At 48.5% G+C, this 13,179-nt stretch overlaps 1 protein-coding gene across 5 annotated transcripts in view; it reads left to right on the top strand.

The window, feature by feature from the left end:
* PMEPA1 (prostate transmembrane protein, androgen induced 1) overlaps positions 1-13,179 on the top strand; it is a 44,215-nt gene that overhangs the window by 25,168 nt on the left and 5,868 nt on the right. For 4 of the 5 annotated variants that reach the window (XM_042045563.1, XM_042045555.1, XM_042045578.1 and 1 more), the window contains 2 exons: positions 6,871-7,025; positions 12,897-12,950. In XM_042045563.1, the coding sequence (XP_041901497.1) occupies positions 6,871-7,025; positions 12,897-12,950 (209 nt within the window). Of the gene's footprint in view, positions 1-1,822; positions 1,826-6,870; positions 7,026-12,896; positions 12,951-13,179 lie in introns of all 5 variants that reach the window. The other variant, XM_042045586.1, reaches the window with a different exon arrangement.

The following is a 13,179-nucleotide window of genomic DNA, read 5'->3' as shown; positions in this document are numbered from 1 at the left end:
TGTCATTGCTGTTTGGAGAGGGGGCAAAGCCCTCCCTGCATGGAGCACTTGCTCTCCTTGGAGCATCCGTGTCTGGCAATTTGTCTGTGGAAACAGATGTGGGCAGCGACAAACATCTATTTCTATAACTAGAAACAAATTTGGTAATTGCCTCTTTCAACAGGACTTGCTCAAGCAGGAAATGAAATTCCTAAATGGCAGTTAGCAAAAGTATTTATAGCTAAGTTCATAAATGAGATGTGCTTTCCTTTGTCAGGAGTTTCTGCTGGGTGGAAGGAAAAAAAAACCTCTACAGTAGCAAGCCACATATTGATGAGGAGTGTTTCCAGGGTATACGAAAATACTTATTTATTAATGTGTTTATTTTTACTGGCTGTTAGAAATACCCCTGACAAACAAAACCTGTTTGGTCTTTCAGGGTCAGCTGGTGGGGTTTGATCCGGATGTTGTGTGCTGTGTTTTTTCACTCATTATTTGGTAGTTTGTTTTTTTTTTTCTGGTTCAGGCTATTTATGATTGCAGATGGTAAACTCTTTTTCCTGTGTCCCTCTCTCTGGATGCTCATGTTCAAAGGGGTGGGTGATGTTCTGGCCTCACTCACCCCTGCCCAGACATCATCCAGGCCTGATGCCATTGTGCTTCCTCTCGGGAAGCAGGAGATGCTCTGGATGTTCTCAGCTTGGTGGGGGCCATGAGCCCTGCTCAACATTTTCTAGTGAGCAAGCACATTTACCTGTCTTTTAAGTGCAAAATCAAAATGACTTTATTCTTTTAATCCAGTTTAGCTGTTCTCACCCTTGGGAGTAACTTCAAAAGCCATGTACTCCTTCCAGTCATCTCGGTAGGCTGGGATCAGCCTTACAGTGTGTGAAATACTTTGTCTAAAAATCCTGGAAAAGGGGAGGGTGATAGAAATAGGCACAGAAAAGAGAGAAGGAGTTGGCATATGCAAGATTTCAGAGAGTCTGCATGTCCCAAAGAACCTTGTTAGTTCTCATTGCTCTGAGGGAGCTGTTTCATGTCTTCAGGAGTTTCTCTAAACAAGTCTCCGGTTGACAGGTCTCTGCTCGGAGCCGGGAAGTGTCCTGGCTGACAGAGCTGCTGACCCCAGCTCTCACATTTGCCATTTCCCTGTAGAAGCTGAGTTCTGCCATGCTGATCCTGCCTTTCTGGCCCTTGGATGCATGTCCCACTCCCCACAGCTGCCACCGAGCCGTGTGAGCTCGGGAAGGTCACCTTCTGAAAACAGGCCCAGTGGTGGGGCCAGGACAGTTGCTGTGTTTTTTGAGCGCTAAAAAATTTTCTGAGGCACAACCAGTTTGATATTTCTGTGACTATTAAGCATGAAATGGGGCTGTTTCCTTTAAAACGAACAAAAATGGGGGTGGGGAGGTGAGGCCATCATTTGCCAGTGACTCAGAGGATGTGATGCTTGATTACCTGGGGTGACAGATGAAGAAAAAGAACTATATTAAACGCATTTATGGCCCAAGGCTTGGCGCTACGGACAGGACTTCTTGGGGCCCTATTCCCTGTTTTCCAGCAATGTTTTTTCTCAGCTGGCTCCTTTTCTAAGTCTCACTTGCTCCTTGCCCTCCTGCCCCATCTCAGCCTGCCGTCACTGGCTCACACGGCGTCTTTTGTGCTCGCTGCATCAGAATTGTCTGTGCTGAATCCAGAAATGCAGTTTAGCTGTTAGCTGCACTGATGATGCATGAAGTAGCCCAGTATGAGCTCTTCCCAGCTGTCCTGCCTGTTGTCACAGGCCTGATCCTGGTCCCTGCAATGCCTCGGTGCTGCTGCAGCTTCAAGGTGCTGCCAGTCAGTGCCAGCAGTGGCACTATCAATATTGAGATAGTATTCTGTATCTATGTGCAGTACTTACTGTGCTGTCTTGTAAACAAATACAGTTGTGGGCAATCTGATGGGCCCTTTGGATCTGGTTTTATGGAGGCATTAGAAGATAAATGTAGCAGATGCTAATACAAAAATAGTGCAGTAATGACTTCGCCTTCTCTGATTGTTTCTAAGATGACCTAGCAGACGAGCAGCAGAGGATGAGTAATCTGCTGTCTGAAGTTCTTTGTTCTTTCATCTCTTCTTTGCTGTCCACAGCCTCTGAGAGGGAGAACACTCTTAAAAGAGAGTAAGAGTGTGTAAGAGAGTGTGTGAGTGTGTTAAGAATGTGTAACTGTGTGTGAGTGTGTACGACTGTGAGGTTTTTTTAACTTTTTTTCTTAGGAATTGTGGCTAGTGCAGCTACATTTCTTCAGTTTAGCTGTTATCTCCTGAGCAATTTCACTTCTTCTCATCACTTCTCACACAATACACAATTCCAGTACGCATAGAAATTGTAATTGAAGCTTGGGGATGACTAGTTTGACCTGCAGATGTGTGTTATATCTGGCTGAAAGCAAGGGTTATCTTGGCCAAGACCCTGCCTGAAAGCTGTTCTGTCCACCTGTAAATGATAGCTGGAGTGTCTGAAATGATTGCAGCAAAATACAGGTTGTGGGGTTTTTTTTTTCTCCTTTATACTTGTGGTGGTTTGGAGAATTTGTCTTCTGCAGAGATACTCTGTGTGGAAGGAAGAGCATTAATAAAGTTTATAGGAAGCATTTTATGAACTGAAGTGTAGCTGTAAAAGGCAAGGCAATGCATTTAAAGTGTAACCAAGCCTCACCTCCCCTACGGCCGTGAGGGTGCTCCCAGCATCACCATTGACTCAAGTCACTCTCCCTCCTTGTAAATATATTAATTAATTTAAACCTGTGGGTGCCAGTATTTTGTTTATAAGGACTCGAGGAAGCTCCTAGATGCACCTTCCTGCAGCAACTTCTGTGGAGCCATGAGTGTGGTCTGCAGTGGGAGGAGTGCAGCCGGCACACATAAATCCATACATTTCAGACACTTTAGAGCTTTACGGTGTTGATGACTGGACAGCAGGATGGGCACCAAGGGCATGAGCTTCTTCTAAATCCAGGAGAGTGGAGACCACGGCCTTTGGAAGCAGGGGAGTCCCCATCACTCATTAATACATTCAGATAATCCATCGCGAAGCCCTTGTTCAAGGCCACGCGTGGTGTGAAGTGGCGAGCGAGCAGCGAACGTGAAGAATGGGACGTGACAAGTCATTCTCCTTGGTCACGAATACCCCGTTTTAGGGTGGTGAGAATCTGGGGAAAAAATGCTTAGTTGCAAAACAGTTGCACGCACGGTGCCCGGCTCCCAGAGCTGCCGCGTCTAGACAGAAAATACGGAAAAGCAGGTTGTGTCACTTAAATGTGATGTCTGAACCTGTTAGTTTGAAACGTATTCTGGAATAAAAATTATGCAAAATTAAATTAGTGTGACCTTGCTTTGCATTTGGAGGCGGAATATGCCCATCTTGTAAAGCCTAGTGCATTTATAACACTTCCCTTGGGGAAAATTACAGAGAGAAATGGAATGAGGTCTCTTCTAATTGAAAAGTGACGATGATTAGGAAGCCAAATACAAAATGTGTTGAGTATTTTTTTTCTTGTTTTGTTGTGTGTGTGTTTTTAAGAATACCAGTAGAATTATAAATTATGTGCTTTGCAGTTTGGCTTGTTTTTCATTCCCCAAAGGCTTTTTATTAGCATAGCAGCTGAATTGCACTTGTATAATAACATATTAACTCAAACTTTGGGTTTTTAATGATCTTTCTTCATTAGTTTGACTGAGCTGCTTGGATAAAAATCTTACTGAGTATATCCAGCTTTCCAGTGTGTTGGGTTTGTTTTCACTTCTGCAGAAAAGCCCGTGAAGACAAGTTAAAACAGAGAGAGAGCTGGCAGAAACTTTAGTGCCTCGAGTGGGTATGAGTCTCTTGAAACATGAAAAGCACAAATTCAGTGTGTGGGGGTTTTTTTATGTTTGGTTTGACTTTTATTTTATTTTTTCCAAAGGCCAGATTGGGCAACCTGAGTGTTCTTGCTCATCTCTGCATACAGGATGGGTTTGCTTCTGGGCATGGTAAGGCTGGGCTGCTCCTCAGAGCCTGGGCTTGGGGTAGAGATGGGGCAGGAGGAGCATCCCTGCTGGAAAGCAGCATCCCCTTTGTTCTGGTAATCATCCTGTGCCTTCCTGTTGCACCTCTTGGCGAGTGTTGTGTAATCCCCAATTACAGCAGTCCCAGAGCACTGAGGGATGGATGAGACACTGGTGTGTTGTCCCAGATGCTGATGGAATTCCCACCCTTTCTTCTGCTTCAGGCTCTGCTGGTTCTGTGCCTGTGTGTGCAGGAAGCCTGGTTTAGATAATTTGTAAGTGACACATCTTGTGTGTTCCTTCCTGGGAAGGAGTTATGGCAGTACTTCCCCATGGCCAAAACCTCACCTGTGTCACTGAAGTACCAGGACCAATTTAGCAAGGTTTAGTTCATTTAAGGGATCTCTTGTCCTAGGAAAGGAACTTTTCTTTACTACTACTTTGGCCTTGTTTTTCTTCAGAAATACAGCCCCTTTTAACAGAAAAGGAAGTTTTCCATCACTGGCTTAATTTATATTTTTTCTTGTGTTTTCTTGCCATGGCCAAAGCACATGCTGCATTTTGAGGCTGAAGTGACTCATCCTCTTAAAAACATTTGGGGGTTTTTTGTTTGGATTTTTCTTTTCCATAATGGTTTGTGCAGAAGATGGGCTCTGCACCCAGGCTGGGTGGCTGCTCTGCTGCCCACAGGGAGGGCAGGCACAGGGGCTCTAGGATCTGGCTCTTCATGGGTGACCAGGGGAGCACCCAGGGGAACTGTGGGGAGCCCTGCTGGTGGTTGGGTGCTGGATGTCAGGGGGATGCTGTCAGTGCTCAGTTACAGCTGGCACCAGGAATGTCTCTGGGGTGTGTAGGGACACCCCTACACAGCGGGGGTGACATGGGAACAGTTGCTGTGTCTTTTTTTAAATGGTTTTGCGTCATCCCCTTTTGCAACCCTTTAGGTTTTGGTGTGTTTGTGCCTGTGGTCAGTCTGGGTTCTGCTCAGAAGCAGCGAGCTCCTGTTCCAGCCAGTTCCTCCAGCACAGGGCACCGGGGGCAGCTTTTGGGTCCCACAGATGAGCTGTACTGCTTTGGGGCTGGATCAAATTGTTGGGAATGTGGTTTTCTTCCATTCTCTTCCCCTCACAGTGGCACTGGGCAACTTGTTGGGGTTGCTGTGAAAGACCCAGAGCTTGTCTTTTATTCTAGCTGAAAAGCATTTTTAAGGCAAAACTCCTGTACAATGTTTGGCTTTTAATCCCTCTCTCCCCACCCCATGTGCAACTGTCCAGAGTAGGGGCAGCTGTGTTTTAGGTGGAAGGATACGGGCTCCTAGTCCCTCATCCATCCAACTCCAAGAGCCAGATAAGGCTCCTGCTTTCAAGGCATAATTCTGCTTTCTGCAGGCAGTGGGCAGAGCTGATGGAGCATTTTGGGCAGTGGCAGAAATAGCTGCTGTTTAGCAGAAAGAGCTCCAAGGTAACTGGCAGCACTCACCACCTGGACTGTTTTCTTGACATTTATTTGCTTTTACTGGCACTCAAATGCCACCTGTCAGGAGAAAACTTTCCATAAAAAAAAAAAAAATTTCCTGACTCAGCAGAAGCCACCCCAGCTGGTATGAGTGGTGCCCTTTGAGTTCTGGTGGGCCTTGCTGTGTATCTGCAGATATACATGTGTGTGTCTGTATAGATTAAATACAGATGGCAGCATCCATGATAGCTTCAGGCATGGCTTTCCCAAACTGTATTTTATAGCTGTCGCTGCTGAGAAGCAAACAAAGTGTAAATCCCCAGAATGATTGAATTTTCCTGTCTGGCCCCTCCTTCCCTCCTTTATACTGGGCACTGGAGTTGCTGCTGCCCAGGCCTGGCCACTGCTGGCATGAAGGGGGGCTGGGGGGAGTGACTGAGCAGTTTGGGAATGGCATGTACTCCCTGGGCACCAAATTCATGGAAATAATAACCCAGCACTATGTTTGCCTCCAGTACTCAATTTTCCTAAGCCTCAGAGAGGTGTGAGGAATTATTTCCTTAGGAAATTTTAGGAGTGGCTTCTCGCTGCCTCGTGCCAAGTGTCTGCAGAGTTAACGGGATAGTCTGTTGTTTGCTTGTTCTTGTTTGTTTGGAGGGGTTTTGGCAGTTTTCCTTTCTGCCAGTTCAAGCCACTCAAGCTGCCGCTGTCAGCTGGCCGAGCCGCGAGCTGAGGGCTGTCTGGAGCTCTGGGATGTGGCCCCGTGGCAGACGCATCGCACCCATCTGGCGTCTCACCCAAAAGCAGGAGGTCTCCCCGCCCGCTTCTGTGGCGGGTGGGCAGCTTGGAGACGGGGGGGCTGCCACTGCCTCCAGTGCTGTGCTGTCCCCTGGGCCCCCACTGCCTGACCCCTGGCACAGAGGGGACGTGTCCTTGTGCAGGGATGTGGCGGGGAGGAATCACTCCTGTCCTCCATGGAGGAAGCAGTGGTGGTGACGGGAAGAGATTTGCAGAAATTTAGCTTGCATTTAGCTGAACTGTTTCATTAGGATGGCTTGTGTTGGTTCGTGGCTCCACAGCCCCGAGAGAGGTACTGGGATGCTCCTGGTTTTGTGCCCAGCACTGAGGAGGGCTTTGGGAAGTCCAGTCTGTGCTGTAGCCTGGAAACACTCTGCAGTATAGATTGTCTTTTTAAAGATCCCTCCTGGACACTCTTCTGTGACACTGAAAAACTGAATGAGTGAGGCTTTTGCGGGCTCAGGGCACACAGAGCCCACGTGTGAGAGCTGTAATGGGAAGGGTGCAGTGTTGTCAGTGGTGTCTCAGCCACTTTATTGTTCTTGTGCTGAGTTATCTGCTGCTGTTCCTGATGGCTCAAAGTCTTTCTGTCTGTCTCTCTTGCAGCGGAGCTGGAGTTTGTACAGATAATCATAATCGTGGTGGTGATGATGGTTATGGTGGTGGTGATCACGTGTCTGCTGAACCACTACAAACTCTCTGCACGATCCTTCATCAGCCGGCACAGCCAGGGCAGGCGGCGAGACGAGAACCTCTCCTCAGTAAGTCACACCCTGCTCTTCCAGCCACACATGCCAGGTTATCTTTGGCCTTGGCATCGTCTGTCTCTGTTACTGGGGGAGGGAGGGCGTTTTAGGGGTGCCTCTGACTCTTTAGGGTGCTGTGTGTGCTAATCTATGGACAGCCATAGCCTCTGCCTTTGCCCTGAGCTTTCCAAATCTGATTTTACATCAGTAAAGTGACTGCACGAGGCTGTTCTTGGCATGTCCTGCTCCCGAAACCATCACCCTCGTCTGGTTGGGGTTCATATGCCTTGGTTTAGCAGACCCAGACTATCAAGTCCTTTGGCTCCAGTTAGAAAGTCTCAAGTGACTGTATGAAAACTTCCTGCCTGCCTTGCAGGGAGCAGGAAATCCTGACTGACTCGCTCCAGTTTTCACCAGTGCTGCTGCCATTACTGTGGTGCAAGGGGCAGAAAACACTTGTCAGCCAGACAAGCAGAGAGCTCTCCAAGGGGATGTGTGAGAGGCTGTCTGTAACCCAGGCTCCTGGCTTCATAAAAGCCCGAGGAGAAACGTGTGAATTGTCCCTCTGACAGGGATTTGAGGGGAAGCCTCTCCAGCCTCGAGGCAGATGTTGGTTCATACAGTTTCCTTAAGTGTAGTGGCTCAGAGAAACTCAGAAGGATGTATAGAGAAAAGGCATCACATTTTCTTGGAAGGTGAGCATGTGCTGTTCGCTGCTGCCTCTGTGGCTCCGTCTTCAGTGCAGGGATGTCTTGTACTGATACTTCTCTTTGTTAGCATTCACCCTGAAGGGTCTTAGAGCCCTTTAAGTAGGGCTCCCTCAAGGTCACTGCTCCATGCCCCCTCCTCTGCAGGCTGCCAGGGCAGGCTGGACACACCGCTGGTGCTGTGGGGTGCTCTGTGTGGGGCCAAGCTCCCTGAATCAGATCCGTACTCGCTGCAGGAAAAAGATCAAATATGGGGATTGCTTGGGGGTTTTTCTTCTATTTTTCCATTTTCTTTCCTCTATTTTTATTTTTTTTTGAGAGAGATATTTAAGATCTTTCACTAAGCCAGGCTTCAGTGCAGCTGAAGGCTGCCCAGGGCTGTCCCTCGTAGCTGCTGTTGTTGTCACACGCCACACGCAGCAGACAGAGCTCCCTCCTCGGCCGCTTTGTGGGGGGGATGCCCCGTGGGAAGGAGAGCTGTGCAAACCCAACCCAATTAACCCCCTCCTCGTTCCGTGGGCTGTGGGGCACCTCCCCAGAGGGCACGGCATGATCCCGGCTCGGGGTCGTCTGTCAACGCTGCAGTGGCATCAGAGTGCTGGGAATGCCTGATCCCACGGGGTGCCTGATCCCACGTTAAACCAGCTGGTGTGAGGGTGGAGATAGCTCAGGCACCTCCCTGCTTTGGGGATCAGAGCCCAGCTCCCCACACATATCCCAGCTCCACCCGGAAATCTTACATTCCTCTTACGATCCCGTGCGCCCACTTCCAGCAGCAGCAGAGTGTGGGCATCCGAGCACATGAGTTATTAAAAATAGCAGAAACATTGTTTTCCCATTTTCAGATTCTTTTACTGTATTGTCATGTCCAGAATATTTTACTTGCACAATGCCAAATCGTGTCATTTTACATTTTCAAAGCAGAGTTCAGATCAAGCCCTCTTAATTTTAATACAGTAATTTCTGTTTTCTTAAGTGGCCTGCTATTTATTTTCTTTAAAGAGAGTTAAGAAGGCTAACATGGAAAGAGAAGAGAAAATCACATGGAGATTGACCAAAAATTTCGGTTGAATGAAAAATTTACTCTTTAAAAAACAATTCCTTTTTCCCCTTTATTATTTTTTTCTATTTTAAATTTTACCAGGCCAGAATTTCTACCCGTTTTTTGGTTCAGCTCTGTTACTTATTCAGCCTTGAGACACGTCAGTGATTAAATGGCTTTTCAGCAGAGTTTGACCTCTATGCCTCTGCTCGACCCCAGTGAGGATGTGGAGTCTTCAAAACCTTTTTTGGAGCTAAGGAGAGAAATAGGAATATATAATTTTGGTTGGTTTTTTATTATTTCCCATCTTTATGGTTGTTCCCCATCTCCCTGCCCTGTCCATGTGGTGTGTGCAGCACTGATGGAGTGGCAGCAGAGATTCCCTGTGGTCCCAGCACCTTCCTGATGGGACAGAGAAGGCCCTCATGTGCTAATGAGCGGGAAGCTCATTACAGTGGGATCCAGCATAATAAAGATCTTAAAGGCAGCACCTTTCAGGCTCAGCACAGCATGTCTGTCGGTGGAAAACAGCTCCAGACTGAAGGAGAGCTGGAGCCTGGCAGGCAGAGGCCACACTGGGCTGGATACTGGTTTATGCAATCCGTTAAACTTGCACTGAACTGGTGTTGGGCTTTTTAAATCCCAAACTTCATTTTGGTGTCGTGACCGCAGATGGGCACTGGAGCTGCATTCACGCTTTTCATCTGCTGAAATATTAAAGCAGTTCATCCCGTGGTCAGGATGCTGCTGGGTCTGCTGGAGTTGTCCTTTTTTGTTGCTGCAGCTCAAAAATTACAGCTGAAGGAGAAATTAATTTCCCTAAAGGGTTTTTTAATGCGGCTCTTGCTGGCAAGCAGTTTTTGTATTACTTCATGCGTTTCTCCACCACCGTTCTCGCTGTACTTAAACTCTTGTCTCCTCATGACAAGTACTTTTGATTTTCCAGAACTAAGAATATTTAAGAAATGCTACTGACAACTCTCTTTGCCATAAGAATGGCACTGTCCCTGCACCTTTGGAACAGTGGTATCCCACTCCTCCAAGAAAAAGTAGTGTAAGTGCAATTTCCAAGCGCACCTTTGTCCTCCAAAATAGAAAATATGAGTCTTCCTGAAGGCTCAGAGACTTAATCTGTACCATGCAGCTTTACAGAGAAAATTCTCTGACATCACTAAAACAAGTAGTTCTCAAAAAGTTGAAGATTCATCTCTAAAAAGAAATTTAAAAGTAATTTTAGGTTCTGCAGCAAGTCCTGCAATACTTGCGGAGGGTTTTACAGCTGTGTTGCTCACCAGACAACAGAATCTCAGCTTTCCTTTCAGAGACCCGTGGCTTTCTAGACTGTTCATTGTTTAGATGAATTCAAGTCCTAAATATGCTGAAAATCAGAGGTGAGTGAGGAGAGGCCGAGGGTTTGCAGTGATGTTGCTCCTGCAGTTTTGCTTGGCTCAGTGGGGCTGTGGAGCCATCCCAGGGCCAAAGTGAAGGCTAAAAGCAGGGATGTATTCTGTCCCAGAGGCTTTGCCCTCCTCTGACTACTGATTTCCAGCAGTTTTAATCTTGCTGTGGAGTTTTCAGGAGAGCTGAGCTGTTCTCCAGATGGGCTTTGTGGTAGTGTGTGAGGTGGGGGTTGGCGTTGGGGAGCACTGGGTGCCTGTGGTTGGTCAGCTGTGGGCACAGGAGCATGGCCAGGCCCTGGAGTCCTGGGAGAGGTGGTTAATAGTGGCTGCAGAGATCCAGCTCCTGCAGAAAATGGGTCTCCTCTCTGCTGCTCCTCTCTCTGCACATCCCATTTTAGTGCTGTTTCTGTAGGTTTGCTACTCTTGCATCCACATGTTGCCCAGGGCATCATTCCTGGAGCTCATCTGTACAAACAGATGAATGGTGTGTGAGCCAGAGCTTTGATTCCAAACACATGGGCAGGATCTTGGTGCAGGCTCTGGGTGAGTGGGCACCTAGGGGTAGGGATGTTTTGGGTGGAGCAGCCCTCCCCATCCCCTGCCACCACGGGATGTCCCAGCTGAGCCTGCCAGGGCTGGGAAGCACCAGCCTGCAGCCACCCTTGTGGGAGCTGGCTGACATCACTCCCGGGAAAGGGGGGAGCAGATGGGATATTGCCATGGCACTGCCCACTGCCAAGTTAAATATAAAACATCTAGCAGAAGGCAGCGGGGTACTCGCTGCTCAGGAAGTCTGCCACGGGGGCACGGCAAAGTAAACACAATTTTCGGAGTGCTTCCCGCTCCTGCCCACTGCTTTGGCGTCCTTTGGGATGAGGAGATGGGCTGGCAGCGCCTGTGGTGGCACTGGAAATCCTCCCTGGGCCCTTTGGTGTCAGTGCCTGAGCACAGAGTCAGAGGGAGGATTTGTCCTGTGGCGGATGCAGTTCCTCTTGGATCTTTTGGCTGCTGGGGGAATTTGATTGCAGACTCTCCCTGCAGGCAAGAAATCCATGTAAAATGGACCAGACTAAACAGTCGATGCCTGTGTAAACAGTTGCATGTTGGAGTCTCGAGGTCTGGAATGAAACAGGGTTGTCTTGCTCGGGAAGGGCCATGGGGCTGCAGCTCAGCCAGCACATTCCTCAGCTGCGGCCGGGGAAGGTGCTGGCATTGTGGCACTTCACCTCTGCTCCAAGGAGATGCTCCTGAAAAAAACATGGAGAAGGGGGAAGGCTCTGGGCGGTCTCATTTCCATTTAAATCGCTGTTTTCCTTGCACTGGCACCAGCATTGCCTTCAGGTTTGTGTGCAGAGCTGAGCTTTAAAACCCAGAACCTGATGGGTTCTCTCCATACCTGATACCACGTGCAATGCCGCAGGAGAAAATATGTTCCAACTTTGGGGAAAATGAAAAAATACGATATAATAGGTGGTTTCTCTGGAGATTTTAACATGGTGCTAGTGCTGTGTTTGGGGCAGGTAGAGAAATAGGTGTTCTCATAGCAGGAAGGCGTGTGGTTTGCTCAGACCAGCTTCTGAGTGCAAGGGAAAAAGGGGGTTTCTTTTTCCCTTGGCATTTTTTTTCACTGGTGCTAAATACTCCTGCCTGCGCCTGGCTTACTAGTGCCAGAACTGGAGATTCACCTGCAAGGAGCTGGGAAGTTCCAAGTTATAATTACAAGCCTTCTGGCTGTTTTCCTCCAGCTCTGCCTGCCAGAGGGATGTTGCTATATGTGAATATTAGCAATATTTAAATATTGCAGTTCCTAAGGCAAAAATGTCTGGGGTGAACTGTGCATGCTCAGAGTATCACCAGCAGATGGGAAGAACCTTTGTTTGTTTGTTTTGATCATGAATTGTAAACTAGTGTCAGGGTTTGGGGGAAATCGTGGCTTCACCTTGCCTGGGGTTGTTGGCACAGAGGTTCGGATCTCAGGATCAGGGTGATGCTTGCAGTGTAAGGAAGCTTCTACACTTCAGTCCCTCAGTCTATTTAAGCCAAGGACTACTTACTCTTTGGGGAAAAAATACTCTGAAACCATCCTGTTGCTACAGAGTTTTTTCTTTTGTTTTTTTTTAGCCAAATCAAAATTAGGTTTAACATTTGGTTATTCACTTATTATCTTTATTTTCCCATGATGTCCGTGGTTGTGAGCATCAGAATGTGGGTGTGAGGGGTTTTTTTTGGTTTGGTTTTTGTTGTTTTTGTCGGGTTTTTTTTTTAATCTTGTCATTATTTCATGGAGCATTTTTTGATGTCTTGTGAATTACCCACGGCTCATGGATCACAAATTGAAAAATACTCCTCTGGCATGTTTGAACCAGGGAAAGAACCATGCTGGGGGTGTGGGGGTGGGGGAAGTCTGCAAACGGGAGAGGGTTCTTTGCTGGTGCCATTCTCATCATTCATTCTGCAAACGATCCATTAAATGGAGACGGAGGTGCAAGGGGAGGGAAGTTTTGATCGGAAGGGATGTTTTCAGTGGTGATGTGGTAACACTTGAGCATGTATCCACATGATGCCCAGCGCACTTGATCATGGTTGGAGATGCTGGTTGGAGTTGGTGCAGGCGGGTCAGGAACACGTTGGTGGCAGTGTCTTCTCTAGGTGACACCTGGCACGAGCTGTCTGCAGAAGGAGCTTGACTGCCCTGGCATCAGACTCACCCTGCCCTCTCTTCTCCTTTCCCATGCAGGAGGGAAGCCTGTGGCCTTCGGAAAGCACCGTGTCGGGGACCGGCATAACCGAGGTGAGGGTGCTGTGGGTCCTGCTGTCCCCCTGCCCCGCTGTCCCCCTGCCCCGCTGTCCCCCTGCCCCGCTGTCCCCCCTGCCCCGCTGTCCCCCTGCCCCGCTGTCCCCCTGCCCCGCTGCCCCCCCTGCCCCGCTGCCCCCCCCGTCCCGCTGCCCCCCCCGTCCCGCTGCCCCCCCCGTCCCGCTGCCCCCCCCGTCCCGCTGCCCCCCCCGTCCCGCTGCCCCCC

This window comes from Corvus kubaryi, unplaced genomic scaffold, assembly GCF_017639235.1.
Source record: "Corvus kubaryi isolate FWS band 111438036 unplaced genomic scaffold, C.kubaryi_AGA036_p1.0 134, whole genome shotgun sequence".
In the NCBI taxonomy this organism is placed as follows: Eukaryota; Metazoa; Chordata; class Aves; order Passeriformes; family Corvidae; genus Corvus; species Corvus kubaryi.
This window is presented reverse-complemented; position numbering and strand designations above follow the sequence as displayed.